This window comes from Leucoraja erinacea, chromosome 13 (genome assembly GCF_028641065.1).
Source record: "Leucoraja erinacea ecotype New England chromosome 13, Leri_hhj_1, whole genome shotgun sequence".
NCBI classification, from domain to species: domain Eukaryota; kingdom Metazoa; phylum Chordata; class Chondrichthyes; order Rajiformes; family Rajidae; genus Leucoraja; species Leucoraja erinaceus.
The window spans coordinates 29,378,491-29,398,154 of record NC_073389.1 but is presented as its reverse complement, the minus strand read 5'-3'; the positions used below and the strand labels follow the sequence as shown (position 1 = coordinate 29,398,154).

General features: G+C 42.4%; 1 protein-coding gene across 4 annotated transcripts in view; it reads right to left on the bottom strand.

The window, feature by feature from the left end:
- ppef1 (protein phosphatase, EF-hand calcium binding domain 1) overlaps positions 1 to 19,664 on the bottom strand; it is a 56,128-nt gene that overhangs the window by 20,876 nt on the left and 15,588 nt on the right. For all 4 annotated transcript variants that reach the window (XM_055644753.1, XM_055644750.1, XM_055644752.1 and 1 more), the window contains 7 exons: positions 17,758 to 17,885; positions 15,444 to 15,516; positions 10,866 to 11,035; positions 8,123 to 8,237; positions 6,070 to 6,116; positions 4,485 to 4,651; positions 2,641 to 2,677 (listed from right to left, as the gene is read on the bottom strand). In XM_055644753.1, coding sequence (XP_055500728.1) covers positions 2,641 to 2,677; positions 4,485 to 4,651; positions 6,070 to 6,116; positions 8,123 to 8,237; positions 10,866 to 11,035; positions 15,444 to 15,516; positions 17,758 to 17,885 — 737 coding nt within the window. The remainder of the gene's footprint in view (positions 1 to 2,640; positions 2,678 to 4,484; positions 4,652 to 6,069; positions 6,117 to 8,122; positions 8,238 to 10,865; positions 11,036 to 15,443; positions 15,517 to 17,757; positions 17,886 to 19,664) is intronic.

Sequence of the window (19,664 nt, the reverse complement as noted above, 5' to 3'; positions counted from 1 at the left end):
TATTTAACATACAACTTTTGAATATGTTGAAATATTCTAGCTGTTGATGGTCAAATATGACTTATTTCTGCAACATACTTGAATTCTCAATCAAATTAGTACAATAGCTGATCAGACAACAGCTTGATGAAACAGAAACAATATCCAGATTGTGCTCCAGTGTTAAAATTGAAAGGAAATGGGCAATTTATTTGGACGTTTAAACAAGTGAAGTGACCAAGAGTCTTGACGTAATATTTGAACTTTTTTATTTCTAAATATTGTATGTTTTTTAATGTTCAGAATTATCAAATTATGGTTTACCTATTTTCTTTATACCACTCAATTCAATATGATTTGGGAAACTGACAGGTTATAGAAATAAAAATTATATAGTTCTGATAAAACAAAACTTTAATTTAAATTTTTTTTAAAATTTAAATTAAATAAATAAATAAATAAATAGAAAAGAAAAAATTAGCTTACAGCCCAACCCTACTACTGCTCTGGCTCTGTGGTTCTAGTGACTCTTGGTGCCAGGCTACATGAACTTCATGTGCCAGGCTAGAGAGTCCCACCATTATCTGGTCCATTGCTACGGAATGTGATAGTGAACACAGATGGAAAAGGTGAAAGTACAGGCGGAGGTGGAGTGGGACCTTTGCTACAATTGCAAAAGTAATTAAAAAAAAATCAAAACACAATATTTTACCCAGGTGTAACTAGGCATTGATATATTTAGTACCAAAACAGAAATCCCTGGAAATACATCGGCTGCAACAGAGGACAGAAAAATGGTCAACGACCTTTTGTCAGAAGTGGGAAAAAGTTGGGAATCAAATCAGATTTTAATTTGCAGAGAAATGTGAGTAGAGTGAATGAGGCAAATGCTTATAATATATTATGCTTATAATATATATGACAGTCCAACCTTTTTCTAAATATTCAGAGATCCAGTTTCATTACTGATAAACCATCCTTATTTTGCGACATTTATCCAACTTTCCTCAAAACCATTTGCAACACCAGCGAATCCTGAAAGATTCTCAAAAGCGGCACAGTGGTGCAGCAGTAGAGTTACAGCGCCAGAGATCCGGGTTCAACTCTGACCACGGATGCTGTCTGTACAGAGTTTGTTTCTCCCTGTGACCACATGGGTTTTATCCGTGTGCTCCGGTTTCCTCCCAAGTCCCAACGTCGGGCAGGTTGGTGAATTACTTGACTTCTATATATTGTCCCTTAACAAGGGTCTTGACCCGAAAGGTCACCCATTCCTTCTCTCCAGAGATGCTGCCTGGCCCGCTGAGTTACTCCAGCATTTTGTGTCTACCTTCCCTTTAACTAGGCATCATTGTGGGCCGAAGGGCCCATTTCCGTGCTGTGCTGTTCTATGTTTTATGTATTTCCTGCACACCTTGTCTGTCGGGTTTGTGTATTGTTGTTGAAGTTTGATTTCGTGGAGTCATATATTACCAAAACAGGCCCTTCAATCTAACTTGTCCGTGCCGACCAAGATGCCCATCTAAGCTAGTCTCACTTGCCCGATTAGCCATATCCCATTAAACGTGTCTGATTCATGTACCTGTCCAAGCTCTTTTATATGCTGTTATAGTAACTGCGTCAACTATTCTCCTCTGCCAGCTTGTTCAATTTACTCACCATCCTCCGAGTGAAAATGTTGCTCCTCGGGTTCCTATTATACCTTTCCCCTCTCTTCTTAAACTTATGTCCTCTGGTTCTTGATTCCCCTGCTCTGGGCAAAAGACTCTGGGCATGTACCCTATTTCCCTCATGATTTTATACATCCTGATAAGGTCACTCCTCAGCCTCCTGCCCTCTAAGGAATAAAGTCCTAGCCTGTCCAACCTCTCCCTGTAGTTCAGGCCCTCGAATCCTGACATCCTCGTAAATCTTCCCTGCACTCTTTCCAGATCAATGATCAAAATTGAACACAATACTCCAAATGCAGCCTTGCCAATGGCTTGTACAACTGTAACATGCCATCCCCACTTCTACACTCAATACCCTGACTGATGAACTTGAATGTACCAAAAACCTTCTTTACCACCCTATCCAGAGATCAGGGACTATGTTTTTGTACTTCTGAATCCCGCTCCTCTGCTATACTTACCAGAGCCCTACCATTCACTGTGAATATCCAGCACAGGGTTTGTTTAGCTTAGACATACAGCATGGAAACGGGCTCTTCAGCCCATCAAGTCCATGCTGACCAATTATCACCTGTGCATGAGTTCCATGTTATTCCAGTTATGCAACCAACATACTAGGAGTAATTTACAGAAGCCAATTAACAGGCATGTCAGGAGGAAACCGGAGCACCTGGAGAAAATGCACGCGGTTACAGTGAGAACGTGCATACTCCGCACATACAGCACCCGTAGTCAGGATCAAATCCAGGTCTCTGGCGCTGTAAGGCAGCAACTTTCCCACTGCTCCACTGTGCCACTTAATTTGAGTTCCCAAATTGCAACATTGCGCACTTATCTGCATTAAACCCCATTAGCCATTCCGCGGCCCACTTGCCCAGCTGTTTGTTGCTGAGCTCGCTGAGACTACAGCGTGATAGGCCGCAAGTGCAGTCAGAGTAAATTTATTATTAGAAGCATGCTAGGAAAGAATTAAAAAAAGAAAACTCCTTACCCTGTACTTACGCAAAACTTCTTTTTTAAAACCATACCTGAAACATTTAAACATAGATAAGCAATGTATACAGTTCGCAAGGGGAAACAATCAAATAAATAAAAGGAAGTACTGATTATGCTTAACATCAGGGCAGCTGATATATTGTAGCAAAGGAATTGTGGCTCAAATTCCCTCAAATTAATTCATATACCCCAATGTTTAGTACTAAACTGTGTGTTGAATTATTGTCCCTAAAATTTAACAAAACCTTCAAGCCAATTAATTTTTCTGGATGAAATTAGATTATTTCTTCTCTGCACAGGAACAAAAAAATACCTGCAGTGAGAAAGTAAATGGAAGAACCAGTGGAAGGGAACAAACTAAGTGGATCTGTTGGGCATAACAGTTGTATGACTTCAGTTCCAATCACCTCCACTGGAGGGTCCTCACTTCAGCCCCCTGCTCAGGGTGTGGAGTCACAACTGCAGCTGGTCCCTAATGATGTGATCAATTTACAACATGCACATACAATGCAGGTAACTCCACGTGTGACATGATAGAATGGTAGAAGATGCACTATGCCATGCTTGTTCTTTTTGCTACTTGGGAGAGTTTTAAATTAGAGAGGTATGGTGGTGGGAGCACAACCCACCAGTGCCACCACTCCACATCCCCTCCCCCCCCCCCCCACCCCCCCACCCAACACACATGCACAAGCACATACGTTCAGGGTTGGAGGAACTTCTGGATGTATTAAAATAACATTAGGAATTCAAAAGCGTATTCCCATACAAACTTATCACGGCAAATCTCTCTGAGTTTGCGGTTCATGCAAAGCTAGGTAGAGGGGCTGGGTGGTGGTGAGGAAACATGGGACCTGCAGAACAACTTGAACAGGTTGGGTGGGTGGGCAAAGAAGTGGCAGATGGAAGTGCGCAGTCATGCACTTTGGTAGAAAGAATAAAGGTGTAAACTATTTTCTAAATGGGGAGAGCATTCAAAAATCTAAGGTGCAAAGCGACTTGGGAGTGCCGATGCAGGATTCCCAAAAGGTTAATTTGCAAGTTGAATCAGTATTACGTAAGGCATTTATTTTGAATATTAAAACATGAATGTAAAGCGGAGGCTTTATAAGGCACTGGTTAGACTACAATTGGAGTATTGTGAGCAGTTTTGGGCCCCATATCAGAGGAAGGATGTGCTGGCATTGGAATCGGTCCAGAGGAGTTTTATGGGAGTAATCCTGGGTGGGTTGATTGGGTTGACATATTCTAAGCATTTGATGTCTCTAGGCCTATATTCACTAAAGTTTAAAAGGATGAGGGGGAAGGAAACCTCATTAAAACTTAACGAATTGTGAAAGGCCTGGATAGAGTGGATGTGGAGAGGATGTTTCCATTAGTGGGAGAGTCAAGGACCAGAGGGCACAGGATAAAAGGATATACCTTTAGAAAGGAGATGAAGAGGAATTTATTTGGTTTAAGAAGGAACTGCAGATGCTGGAAAATCGAAGGTACACAAAAATGCTGGAGAAACTCAGCGGGTGCAGCAGCTTCTATGGAGCGAAGGAAATAGGCAACATTTCGGGCCGAAACATTGCCTATTTCCTTTGCTCCAAAGATGCTGCTGCACCCGCTGAGTTTCTCCAGCATTTTTGTCCACCTAGGAATTTATTTTGTCTGAGTGTGGTGAATCTGTGGAATTCATTGCAGGTCAATGGGTATTTTTATAGTAGCGATTGACCTACTAGTATGGCCTAATTCTGCTCCTATGACTTGTGAACTTATGAATGAATTCACACAAAGGCTTCCAAGCTCTGTCAAGACTAACAACGTCAGAGAAAGTAAGAGACACACATTCACCTTATATTCATAACATAATCTTCATGATTTCCTCTGTTTAAATGGACATCTTTTGGATAGACCAGTAAAAATGCAAACAGGATAACTACAACCTCCACGGAACTTTCCCCTCGGTCAACAAAGTCTCCATTAAACACGTACAGGTTCCCTGGCATAGGATAGCCATTCTGTGAAAAGTTTAAAGGAAAAACAGAGTAGAATTATATGATATTTCATCCACTGCACTGAAAAAAAAAGCAGGACGGTACTAGTGCAACGTGAGAAGCTGCTGACTCACAGCGCCAGGCACCCAGATTCGATCCTGATATTGGGTGCAGGCTGTGCGAGTTTGCATGCTCTCCTTGTGACTGTGCGAGTTTCCTTTGGGGAAACTCCAGTTTCCTCCCAGATCCCAAAGATGTGGCCTCTGGCTTTACTGGCCTCTGTAAAAATTACACCTAGCGTGTTGGGAGTGGACGAGAATGTGGGATTACATAGAACTAGTGTAAACAGGTGATTAATAGTTGGCATAGAATTGGAGGGCCGAAGGGCCTGTTTCCATGTTTGATCTCTAAACTAAACAAGCTGCACCCTCTATATACATAGCACATCTTCAAATACCATAATCAACACATTCAGAAGCTGCTGTAGTTTAGAGATACAATGGGGAAACAAGCCCACCGAGACTGCACCAACCAGTGATCCCTACACATTAACACTATCCTGCACTAGGGACAAATTTACATTTATACCAAGCCAATTAACCTACAAACCAGTACATCTTTGTAGTGTGGGAGGAAATGGAAGATCTCAGAGAAAACCCAGGCAGTCATGGGGAAAACGTACAAATTCTGTCCAAACAGCACCCGCAGTCAGGATCGAACCCAGGTCTCTGGCGCTGCAAGGCAGCAACTCTACCATTGTGCCGCCCTAAACTAGGGAAAGTGCAGAAGCCAATTTGAACATAGAATAGGTAATCTATAATAGGGAGCAATTAGCCCTTACTCTATGCTCTCCTATCATCCCATGGATCACCTTTAGTGGCATTTTGTTAATCTAGAAAAAACCCAGCCCACCTCTCTTATTTGACATGGATGCAGCACCACTGACAAAGGGAACAATTGCTCAGCACTGCACCAAGGAAGGAAAGGGGGGGCATGCAAACCACGCACCACAACATTATGCTCACTATTGGTAGAGCGCTTTAAATCTTTCATCCCAATTTGTACAGAGTTAGCAGTGGCTGCAGGGAAATATATATTTGGCATTCATTTAACACAAGAACATTTCCAACACATCGTTCTCGGAGCCATAATGGTTGGTAAGGTCTACATTGGTTGCCATCTCACTCAAAGACATCAAAGCTCCCACATGGGAAACTGAAGAACGACCCGAAATGTCACCCATTCCTTCTCGCCAGAGATGCTGCCTGGCCCGCTGAGTTACTCCAGCTTTTTGTGTCTATCTTAAATTTAAACCAGCATCTGCTGTTCCTTCCTACACATTTCAAAAACTGAAGAATTATGGGTAGACATTTTCCTACATCTCCAGCGATCCGTATAACATTTGTACAAAGCGATATCCAAGAACGGAATGTCTTTCTTACCTTGTGGAATATTAGAAGCAGATCATCCAGGTGCCCATGTAAATCTCCTGAAAGATGCCACAAAACGTTAATATTCTCCAAGCTAATGTGTCAAGCTGAGTACTGAAGTTATTCTATTTTCAACACAAACACAAAATGAACTGTAAAATTATGAAAAAAATGCTCAACAGTGCTCAAGTATTGTAACATGGATTCTGGAGACTATTCCCGTGATGTTTGCAAGGTGTAGATTATAAAGCTGCTGCTGAATAGGGGAGGGCAGCAAGTTGTAGGCCATTTTGCTGACAATAACAAACAGGAATACATCAGGGCTGACAGGAGAACAGGCGAGTACAAACTGTTCTGCCTGCAAGTTTTCCCTTCTGCCATTCCTGGAGTATTGCGTACAGTTTTGGTCTCCTAATCTGAGGAAAGACATTCTTGCCATAGAGGTAGTACAGAGAAGGTTCACCAGACTGATTCCTGGGATCGCAGGACTTTCATATGAAGAAAGACTAGATAGACTCGGCTTGTACACGCTAGAATTCAGAAGATTGAGGGGGGATCTTATAGAAACTTACAAAATTCTTAAGGGGTTGGACAGGCTAGATGCAGGAAGATTATTCCCAATGTTGGGGAAGTCCAGAACTAGGGGGTCACAGTTTAAGGATAAGAGGGAAGTATTTTAGGACCGAGATGAGAAAATCATTTTTTACACAGAGAGTGGTGAATCTGTGGAATTCTCTGCCACAGAAGGTAGTTGAGGCCAGTTCATTGGCTATCTTTAAGAGTGAGTTAGATGTGGCCCTTGTGGCTAAAGGGATCAGGGGGTATGGAGAGAAGGCAGGGATGGGATACTGAGTTGGATGATCAGCCATGATCATATCGAATGGCGGTGCAGGCTCGAAGGGCCGAATGGCCTACTCCTGCACCTATTTTCTATGTTTCTATGTTTCTATTCCATTTTGTGAAGTTTTCAATGTTCAGAGGCTCAGAGTTCCACCTAATGCCATGCTTTCACTTATGAATTGATACTTGCTGAAAACGGACGCTGTGAATAAATCAAGATTTTACAGAATAGAATTCTTGCTCACAATATTTCTAATAATTATGTTCCTTTTATGGGTTTTTACAATACCACAACAATATTTTCGTTATGACCATTCTAAAGACCTTTAAGTTCTGGGACCTCTACAGAAACTTTTGTGCTTTTTCTTTTATTATTTCTTAACATGGTAATTTGAACGACAGGAATGCCAGAGGCTGCAGAGAGTGGTGAATTTCACTTGGTCCATCACGGATAGAACCGTCCCCATCATCGAAGGCACTTATATGAGGTGCATCTATCATCAAGAATTCTTGCAATCTGGGCCATGTCTTCTTCTCACTGCTATCAACAGGCAAGAGGCACAGAAACCCAAAGCCCCATATCATCAGGTGCGGGGACATTTACTCCCCTCCAGCCAACAGGCTCTTGAATTGATCTGCACAATCCTTATTTTACCTTGGCAAAGGAACAATAGAAGCCACCTCTTGCACTTCCATGGATTGGTTTTCTGAATGTACTTGCACAAATGTCTTAATTTTTGCCCATTTGTTCTATTTTCATTGTCTTGTAGAATGTATGTATAATTGATGCTTTTGTGTGTTGTCAGAATCTGTGTGCCTGTGATGCTGCTGCAAGCAAGATTTTCATTGTACCTGTACTGCACCATACTTGTGCAGAAGACAATTAACTCAAATTGACTTGAAATCATCTTGGTTGTCGAAGGAGCTAATAACCTTTTGCCACTGTTCTTTGAACCTACTTAGATCTGACAGTTTGCCTATTCCCAAATGGCCTTATAGCACATCTCACTCTCACAGAAACAGTTGGCTGGAAGGCCCAGCATGAGGTGGGAGATTGCAACCTTCACGTGGTCCACCCTGTTTCAACGAATGCAATCAACCTGGCGTACACAAACAGGAGATTAAACAGAACAAGTTGTCTTACAACTTTAGGCTGTGCACGCCATACGCAAGAAGAAGAAGACGGCCCAGCATAAGATAGACTAATGGAAATAAAATGTCCTACCACAAACTGTTATATCCTTGGAGTAATGGGTTGAAAGTTGGTTAATGTTTGGCATTGTTTTCAAAATGTTCTTGGTCGCCTGCAGAAGCTGTAGCATATACCAACTGTGAAGCTGCTGTAACAGCAAATCAGATGAAGTTACCAGCAAGAAGAGCAGAACTAAGCAACCGAACAAGGTGCCTTGGTGTAGTTCTTATTTTAACAGTTTAGCAATACAAAGACCCATATCTTAAGAACAGAATACCAGAGAAGTTTAGAGAATTTGAACTCAGTTAACAAAAAAACAAATATAAATCACACCATTCACACAAGTCCTTCAAAATGTAAATAAAATGTAAATCACAATTGTCAATAACTCAATAAATACACAAATGCAATACACAACCTGCTCAATGTGTGTATTTTTATGCCATTCCTCACTGCGCCTCTGCCAATTCATCTACATCTGCCATGGATGCCCTCCACCGAAAACGGTGTCTGAGACGGGCTGGGAAGATCATCAAAGACCCCTCACACCCCAACCATGGACTGTTTGCCCTCCTCCCATCAGGGAGGCGGTACAGGAGCATCAGGTCACGTACTAGTAGGATGAGGAACAGCTTCTACAACAACACAATCACATTGCTGAATTCGGAGTCCCGACGATAGATCTCTCTGGTCCCTCCGTCCCCATTGTTTAATTATCCTGTATTTCTTGATTATTCTGTATCTTCCCTCTTTTTATTTTTTTTGTTTTCTCTATGTACAACTACTACGGACTGACGCAAAACTGCATTTCGTTGTACTGATACTTGTATTTGTGCGATGACATTAAAGTTGAATTGAATTGAATTGAATTGAATTTACTCCTTATATCAAACATACCAAAATAATCAACGGAGAAAACAGGGAATTACAGACCAGTTAGCCTGACTTCGGTGGTGGGAAAGATGCTGGAGTCAATTATTAAAGAGGTAATAATGGGGCATTTGGATAGCAGTAAAAGGATTAGTCAAGTCAGCATGGACATATGAAAGGAAAATCATGCTTGACTAATCCTCTGGAATTTTTTGAGGATGTGACAAGTAAAATGGATGAAGGGGAGCCAGGGGATGTAGTGTATCTAGACTTTAAGAAAGCCTTTGATAAGGTACCGCACGGGAGACTGGTGACTAAAATTAGAGCACATGGTATTGGGGGTAGGGTGTTGATGTGGATAGAAAATTGGTTGGCAGACAGGAAGCAAAGAGTAGGAGTGAACGGGTCCTTTTCAGAATGGCAGGCAGTGGCAAGTGGAGTGCCGCAAGGCTCTGTGTTGGGGCTGCAACTGTTTACCATATATATTAACGTTTTGGAAGAGGGAATTAGGAGCAACATTAGCATGGGGCAAAGCCTGGTACGTGATTGGCAAATACACTTCAATTCATCAAGTTTGCATCTGGCCTTACTCTGACAATGGAGAAGGGTTCGGATAGAAAAGTATGGGAAGAGGAATTCAAATGGTTAGTAACCAGAAGATCCAGTAGGCCTTGGTAGACAGAGTACATCTGTTCAGCACAGCAGAGTAGCCTCGTCTATACCTGGTCTATATGTAAAGGTGGCCACATCAGGTGCACTGAATGCAGTAAACTTTATCTTGTCCAACCTTGTCCAGTCCATTCCAACCTAGTTCGGAGACTGTTCACCACTACAATAGCTTTCATTTCCGAGGCTCCTATTGACTGAATTTCCCCCCCGATGAACATCCAGTCCCTTTACACGTCCATTCCCCACCTTGAAGATTTCAGGGCACTCCAATTCTTCCTTGAGCAAATAATTAATTTCCCTCCACTAATACTCTCCTCCATTTGGCAGAACTTGTCCTCACCCTCGACAACTCTTTTGACTCGTCTCACTTGCTTCAAGTTAACGATACAGCCATGGGAACCAGTTATGCATGCAAATTGGCGGGTGTATTTGCAACTTTATAAAGGCAACACCTGGTATGCCAATGGTGTTAGGTGCTCGAGGGATATTTTAACAAGAGTGTGAAAGGCAGTATATGACAGCAATGTTTTACATTTTTAAATAGAATATTCAGAATAGATCAAACAGCATAAAACCAGGGAATTTATGAGGTATTGTGGATCATTATTCACAGAAGAATTGCATTCCACCACAATCTGTAATCTTGGGCCGTGCATATCCCTCACTCCACAATTACTGTCAAGCAAGGCAGCAACTACAGTATATTCAGTCAGGTAGTAGAGCATGCCAGCACACTGGGGCATCCACTGGAGTACCTGGTGCCTCTTGTCAAGTGAGTAAAATACCTTAACTGCAGCATGCAGAGGCAATTGGACCTTTGGAGGATAATCTGTATTTGTTCCCTGTGGTGCCCAACTGCAGCTCACACGAGGGATGTCTCTTTAACTCACGCTCAAGCAAACACCCTAACATCAAGGTTAAACTTTCGTGTTCATTCTCCTTGGTGTAGCCACGCTCCAGTAACTTCACACCACGAACATGCATCACACAACTGATGTCGCTGCATTGCGGGCAGGAATCAGTGCCATGGATTCACACTGTGCTTCAATCATGTTCAGTGACCGACTCTATAATTTAATTGCACAGCAGATCAAACACAGGCAGCAAAATGCAATTTCCTGGCCACGCTTCCATCAGCGATTCACCACCATGTCGCACACCACAGATGTGTGGAGTTAATATCGCTGGGATCAGCCATGCTTCGACTGAATCTATATATAACTGTAAATTGACTCACTTTCCCTTGTTTGAATGCTTTCAGCAAAGTACTGACATCTGAAGCTTTAAGAGGAAACACAATTCGTGGTCCCGTATAGGAACTGGGAACTTTGGCAACTTCTGGCATGGGGTCTAACGCTTTCCTGTCACTCGAACCCTGTGATGGTTGTAATAGTTGGGAAAATACACCTGCAATAGGAGAAATAAGTGTGATTTTTCAACAGCAGACAAAGATCAGTATCTCAGTATCCCTACCTGTAATATATTTTTATGAGATGATTTGCACCTCGTAGTATCTGCAACTCAATTGCATGGGTCCGTAACAGAAACATGCAGCAATGGCTAAATACATGCAAACAATTCTGCAGTCTTCCTCACTTACCTGCTCAATGTGTGTATTTTTATGCCATTCCTCACTGCGCCTCTGCCAATTCATCTACATTTATTCCTTATATCAAACATACCAAAATAATCAATGGAGAAAACAGGGAATTACAGACCAGTTAGCCTGACTTTGGTGGTGGGAAAGATGCTGGAGTCAATTATTAAACTTCTTCACTGCCACAAAGAGAACAAACGTAGATGGAAAGACCAGCATCTTACAAGTTCTTCTCCCACACATAATCACTTGGCCACCTAGTTTTTCCTCCCTTTGTTCTCCTCTCCCCACCTGGCTGCACCTGCCCCTCATCCCCATCTCATCAAGTTACACGTTTCACCATTCAGCTTCTATCACGTCCCACCCACACTCCTAGATTTCTGCCGTCAATCCTTGCTCTTCCCGCTTGGTCGATGCAGGCTTTCCACCCGAGGCATCAACTTACACCTTTTGCCTCCACTGCTCCACAGATGCTGCCTGATCCACTGAATTATTCCAGCCCTTCAACTCTCTAAGTTCCTCCCTCACATCCACCCCTCTCGACTGCAGAAGGAGCGGTTGCTGCAAATCTGTCTGGAGTTGACACAATTCCCTCTGAGTCTGGCTTGCTCTCTGAACCCCTTTAAATATGAAGAACCTCTTGATGTTCTCCTTTGTTTACTTCCCACCAGTGTGTTGGGGAGTCAAAGAGGGGTTTCACCATTCTCCAACATGCATAGTCCCTCTTCAGCTCCTCAATGTTCTCTGGGGTCAACAGCTTCACATTTAACTTCCACGTCCCTCTGCCTGCCTTCCGGTCCTCCTGTAGGTGACAGGAAGCCTGAAGGAACCAGTGGTCAGAGAAGAACACTGGCGTGAGGTCAGAGTGTCTGACCGTGACGGCCTTTGACGTGAAGAGAAAGTCTATCCGAGACCGGACTGAACCATCCGATCTCGACCAGGTGAACCGCGACTGGGACCCGCCTGCAGGGTCGCTAAGGGCATCGCGGAGCTTTGCGTTTTTGACCGTCTCCATCAGGAGCTAGGAGCACATTCTTGTCATCTGGCAACGTTCTGACAGCAATAATGAAGTCTCCTCTAACCAGACACTCGAGCTGCTATTATATTCTTATTTCACTTAATTGGCCAGGCTCAGCAAGCCCTGGGAAAATGTGGGCGTGCCAACAGTAAACTGGATGATCAATACATTTAAATCATTAATTTGCTGCTTTGGAACAGATTACGTGCAACCCATCGAGTGCACTGAAGTTAAAACCATAAGACCAAGGATTGAAAACAGATAACGGAGCTGATGGTTTTGGTGAGCGTAGTCCCCATCCCTGCTCAATGTCACCACTAATTGATGTAAAAATTCCTTCCAATCCTGTAATGCTGGTCCTGATTTTAACTTAATTGCAGACTTCTCCGCAACTTTGCCCTTCAATATCAGGGCCCTGGTGTAGAATGGACAGTGAAAAATTAAACTGATATTCAGGGAATGGAGTGATATGGATTTCATGCAGACCGAGGAGATTAGTTTAATTTAAGAAGGGTCTCAGCCTGCATTCCTTCTATCCAGAGATGCTGCCTGCCTTGCTGAGTTACTCCAGCATTTTGTATTTATCTTCAGTTTAATTTAGCATAATGTTCAGCACAGGTATTGTGGGCCAAAGGGCCTGTTCTTGTGCTGTACTCTTCTATCGGACTCCTTGTGTTAAAATAGATGTGCCATGATTTCCTACAATCTACCCACTCTTCTATTTCTCATCCCCTTCTGTACATCTACTCTGTGACACAATACCCTGCTAAAGGGCCTGTCCCTCTGTACGAGGCGGTAATTCAAGAGTTCTCCCGAGTTCTCCCCCGATTCAAGCTCATGTAATGTACGTAGCGGGTACGTAGGAGCTCGTGGATGTCACGTAGCGGCTCATACGAGTAACGTTAGGTACTCAGGAAATCCGGTAAACCTGTGACGTTTTTTCAACACTGTGAAAAATGTCCACAAGTAAAAAAATACTTGTGATGAAAAAAATTGTTACTTTTTACTCGTACGAACCGCTACATGACATCCACGAGCTCCTATGTACCCGCTAAGTACATTACATGAGCTCGAATCGGGGGAGAACTCGGGAGAACTCTTGAATTACCTCGTACAGTGGGACAGCCTCTTAATTTGGTCGAAATCCTCCCCAAGTGCATCCAGACCAACCTCTGCAGGATGCTGCACTCAGATCAATCCAGGTGTAACCCGTCCAGCTGAGTACAGATCTCACTGTCCAGAAACAGTCCCATTGATCCAGTCATCAAAGGTTCCTCTGCGACACCTCTAGCCACACATTTACCTGACCAAACCTCCCATGGTTAAACGTACTAATTTTTGTGTTCTCTTGAGTATAGACGCCTACAGTTATGTCAATCAAAATGTTAATGTTCTAGATAATGTACAGTGACGGAAGGATTGGCTATGTCCTGAAGACATGGGTGTAACCTCACATTTGGAACTGGATCATTCTGTGTTGCTTCACAGAAAAATGCCAGAAAACTGGAATTCTCACCCACTAACCCATGACGTTGGTGAGACCACATTTAGAGTATTGTGTTCAGTTCTGGGCACCATTATAGGAAATAAATAATCAAGCTTGAAAGGGTTCAGAAAAGATTTACAAGGATTTTTCCAGGACTAGAGGGTCTGAGCTATAGGGAGAGGTTGAGTAGGCTGGGTCTCTATTCCTTGGAGCGCAGGACGATGAGGGGTGATCTTACAGAGGTGTATAAAATCATGAGAGGAATGAATCAGGTAGATGCACAGAATCTCTTGCCCAGAGTAGGGGAATCGAGGACCAGAGGACATGAGTTCAAGGTGAAGGGGAAAAGTTTGAATAAGAATCTGAGGGGTAACTTTTTCACACAAAGGGTGGTGGGTGTATGGAACAAGCTGCGAGAGGAGGCAGTTGAGGCTGGGACTATCCCACCGTTTAAGAAGCAGTTAGATAGGTGCCTGGATAGGGCATGTTTGGAGGGATATGGAGCAGGTGCAGGCAGGTGGGACCGAAGGACCTGTTTCCACACTGTATCACTCTATGACTCTATGACTAAACACATACAAAAAAATTGGTTTGGGGTATCTGAAACTTTCAAAACTGAAGTTGTTTTCTTTTTGTAGGCGGTGATAGTAAAGGCTAAGATTCCAAGGCAAAGGTCAAGGGCAACAGTGATTTAATTGGTGAATCAAATGACAGCACTGATTAGCTGGCCCTGCCCATTTATTCCTGCAGGATATGTTTATAGATGTTTATAGTACTCCCAGTGAGATGATGATTTTGAACGATTTGGGTAGCTGGCCCATCGCAGGCCATGGCCCTTTCAGGGTTGACCGCCCCAAGAAACGCACGGCGTGTGAGTTAATCCTTATACCTCACTAGCTTTCCGCCCTCACATTTTGTGTTCGGGGTCTGTGAAGAGACCAATGACCTGACTGTCTGCAGTCGCACTAGTGTGGATTACACCATACCTGGAACTGTGAGAACAGAGGTAAACACAAAATGCTGGAGTATCTCAGTGGGACAGACAGCATCTCTGGAGAGAAGGAATGGATGATGTTTCGGGTCAACACCCTTCTTCAGACCCGACCCGAAACGTCACACATTCCTTTTCTCCAGAGATGCTGCCTGTCCCGCTGAATTATTGCAGCATTTTGTGTCTACCTTCAATTTGAAGCAGCATCTGCAGTTCTTTCCTACACTGTGAGGACAGACTTGGCTGAGGCGGACAGGGAAATAGATGAATGGATAGACCGGTACATCAGTAGTGGTAGCATTTAAAAGGATATTTTACAAATTGCAGCAAAGATATGTTCCAGTGAGGCTTGTGGGAAGGACACAACATCCATGGACATGTAAGAAAATTCCTAATATTCTGTCAGATAAAATAGTTCCATTTATATAAATATATAATTCTAGAGAGTGCCTAGGCTTGCTCTGTGAAGCTATAACAAACAAGGTCTACAAAAATACTTTGGAGCTTTACCTTACCTTATTTTAAGCATTTTGCTCCTCTTTATAGTAGGCATGGTACATAAGATTAACGAGGGATTGGCATTGGCTCATAAATGACATTATTTACTGTATAAGCAGTCTTTTGTCAACTACTACGAACGTACTTTGTAAAACACTTCTGAAATTATTTGAAAATAATCACAAAAATACCTATTCACGAATAATTGATTTCCTACTCACTCACTGTATTTTGTCGTTTTCATATCTGCACAATGATGGATATAATAGTCCATCAGAAAAGTGAAGAACTGCGACAGCTGGAGAAAAAATGCACAGATTGGATGATGAAATCATTGACATCTGTAGGAACACCTGCAGTGCCACTCACTGCTGCACTTTCATCTCAACATCACTCAATACTGGAATGTAAATTATAACCTGGCCACAGTCCTCGAGGCTCAGAACTGTTATGAAGCAAGATGAAAGGATGGAGCAGGTACTCTCAGAACACTTTAGAAGTATCTGGATGGTCACATGAATTGACAAGGTACAGAATGCTCATTGGTGACCCTTGGACTATCCTTCATTGGACTTTGTGGCTTTATCTTGCACTAAACATTATTCCCTTATCTAAATGCTGTAAATGGCTCGATTGTAATCATGTATTGTCTTTCCGCTGACTGTGTGCAACGCAACAAAAGTTTTTGTACAATAAACTAAACTAAATAACTAACAAAGTGAAAGGGAATTGATAAACCAAATAGGAATAGCATAGGTCAGCATGGACATGGCAGGCTGAAAGGCTTGTATCTGCGCTGTATGACTCATTGACTCCGTGACTCCAAAGGGTTGAACACAAATGGTCCTCCCATATACTAAGGATGCATTGCTGATCCACCAATCTACCTCATTATGTCCTTGCACTTTTTATCAGCACTTTCCCTGTAGCTTTCGAACTATATTTTGTACTCTGCACCTTTCTCTTTTTGCACTGTCAGTTGTACTCATGTATATATTGATTGTACTTGGGTATTGTTAATGTTTTGACTGTTTGACTGTTTTGACTATTTTACTGTTCTTTTTACAAACCATGTTCTCGGGGTATCTAAATCTAAATTTTATTAGTTATTTAAGTTATGACATCGGATGGAAACTGCATAACAAATCTCGTTGCGCTTATGTGCAATGACAATAAAATATATTATTATTATTATTATTATATTATTATTATTTGCCTGGATAGTACGAAAATGTTTTCCGCCACTTCTCATTAAACATGACCATAATAAACCAATAATAATACCATATCCCGATATGACATTTGATATTTAAACTATAAATTGGGTTTCCTTTATATACAGAAGCATAAGAAAACTGTGCCTGCAGTTGTTCTTTTGTGTTTATGGACGCATCAGTAGAACTTTGATTAGGCCATCCATACCTGGACCTGAGGACAGAGTTAACTAAGGAAAAATAGATCAAAGGTAAAATGGTGGATCAGGAGTGGCAGACATTTCAAGAGATATCATTCACAAATCTCGCTATGTTCCAGTGAGGCCCATGGGAAGGACGCAACATCCACTGGAGAGAGAGAGATTGTGGAGGATTGGAAATCTGCAAATATAACAGGACTATTCGAAAATACAGGTGGTGAAAAGCCACTCTATCATTTGGAAAGTGTTGGAATCCATTATGTAGGAGGTAATAGCAGGGCAATTAGAGAACTGCTGTAAACTGCTCCAATTGTATTGGTGAGTGGTAGAATCCGGGGGGGGGGGGGGGGGGGGATTTAGCAGCTTGTTCCAAATAACCACCACCCTGAGTGGAAAACTTATTCCTCAGATCTCCTTTAAATCTCTCCCCACTCACCTTAAACCTGTGCTCCTTATCTATCCTCCTTAAGAGTTTAGAAACCTGATTTTATGCATCTGTGTGGAGTTTGCACATTCTCCCCGTGACCCTATGGGTTTCCTCCATGTGCACAGTTTCTTCCCACATCCTAAAGATGAGGGTTTGTAAGTTAATGGCTTTTGGAAATTGCACCTAGTGTGCAAAGAGTGGGTGAGAAAGTGGGATTACATAGAACTAGTGTGAACGGGTGATCCATGGTCAGCGTGGACTTGGTGGGCCAAAGGCCCTGTTTTCATGTTGTATTAATAAGCTAAGTTAAATTAAACTAAACTTCATGGGTCATAGGAAAAGAAGTCGGCCATTCGGCCCATTGGGTCTACTCCACCATGTAATCTTGGCTGATCTATCTTTCCCTTTCAACCCCATTCTTCTGCCTTCTCCCCATCTACCTTTGACACCCTTACCAATCAAGTATCTCCACCTAAAATACCCAAATAAACTAAACTAAACCAAACTCTGCAATGTCATTCCTTACTAGTGAGAATAAACCCAAACTATCCAATATCTTTTAGAACTACAACCCTCCATACCAGGCAACATGCTGGTAAATCTCTTCTGCACTCTCTTTTGCTACCACATTCTTCCTGTGTGTTGACAGAACCATGTACATTTATGACATGCTGTATATATTTAAGGATAAAACTCACCTGCAGTTGGTCCTGATCTGCAGCATTCTCAATGGATTGAAAAATGCTCCATGTGTAACGCTGTTTCATCTCCATCCGTGCAGAATGACCACGATACCACTGCTGAATAAGTGTGGCGGCCTTAATGTCTGCAAAGTGAATAGGAACAGCGACTTAGTTCACAGATTGGGAAGTCCCATACTTCAGGAGGCAGTGAGCGTGTCCTTCAGTTGTCGCAGCTGTGACCACTGCTTTCAATGCTTGCCATGACTGACCGTGGGAACATTGTATGAATACCCATGTCAAACTCTGAGCTGACAATTTCAAACAAACATAGCACATTAAGTCAGGAGAAATCCTTGTTATTAGGAATCTTCTGCAGCTTTGTGCAATGTTCACCTATTGTCATTAAATATTGATAATAAAGGTCTGTATCAAATGTATTTATATGGAAGCAGATATGTTGTCTAATAGGGTATCATTGCATGTGACAATAGAAGCGATTACTTGTTGTCTTGTGTGGCCTCCTGCGGTGAAACGGACAGCATGTGTTCTTAGGAGACAATGGTGTCTGATTACTGCAAGGTAGTTACATGAAACATAGATCATAGAATAGTACAGCACAGGAATAGGCGCTTTGGCCCAGTGTCAGTATCAAACATGATGCCAAGCCAAGCCTATCTCCATCTGACTGCACATAATCCATATACCGCCATTCCCTTCATATCCATATGCCCATCCAAAAGTCTTTTAAGTGCCACTATCATATCTGCCTCAACCACCACCCCTGGCAACATGTTCCAGCCACCCACCACCTTCCGTGTACAAATATTTGCCCCGCACATCTCAGTCATTGTAGTTAATGACAAACAGTACATTGGCCTTTATTGCAGAGGGGCTGAGTTCAGAAATAACAAACTTTCATTACAATTGTACAATGTGTAGCTGAGGCCACGTCTAGAATATCGTGCACAGTTCTGGTCCCCTTACTTATGGTAGGATATAATAGCATTGGACACAGTCCAATGGATAGTCATCAGGCTAATTCCTGGAATGAGTGGGTTGTCCTATCAATGAACTAGACAGGTTGCATCTATATTTTTTGGAGTTTAGAACAATGAGGGTGATCTTGCAGAAGCAGGCCAAATTCTAAGGTGGCCTTTTAGGATAGATGTTGAGATGTTTCCACTAGTGGAAGATTTTGAAGAAGAGGACATAGTTTCTAGATAAGGAGCTGATGAGTTAAAACCAAGGAGTGCAGAAATGTCTTCTTGCAAAGGGTGGTGAATCCTTGGAACACTTTGTCCCAGAGAGATAGTGTAGGTTGACAAAATGGAGTAGATACAGTGTCCACTATATGAAATCGGGGGACTATGTATAAACACAGCTGTAATTCTACATAGTAAAACCAAAATGTTAAAAAATGACCTTTAATAAAATCTGCCAATTTGTACTTTAACCACATGTGATGTTTTCAAATTACAAATCTCAAATTGTGGAGTACAGAAGCAAATAAATAAATGATGGGTCTTTGTCCCAAACATTATGGAGGCCACTGTAAATTATTAAATGACATGGGGATTGAGATGTTGGTGATAAGGCAGCAAGGAGGAGGTGAAGCCTGGGGTAGATCCGCCATGGTCTACTTGTAGGGTGGGCTTGAGGGGCCGAGTGGCCTGCTCGTGCTCCTGTTAATTTCTATTCTTGTGTTATTGTTAGTTTAGTTTTGCTTTACCTATCGTAACTGCTTACAGAGCACTTACAATGTTTGTACGAAAAGCACAAAGATTGTGACAGCATATATGTAAGCTGGTGGAGGGCATGCAAACATTTTGATCTATTATTGATCAGTGCCCCTGCACTGTTGCCAATGGTGCTTTTTGACCCAGGGAGTAAATGGCAGAGAGCAAAGTGGTGCTGCACTGCAA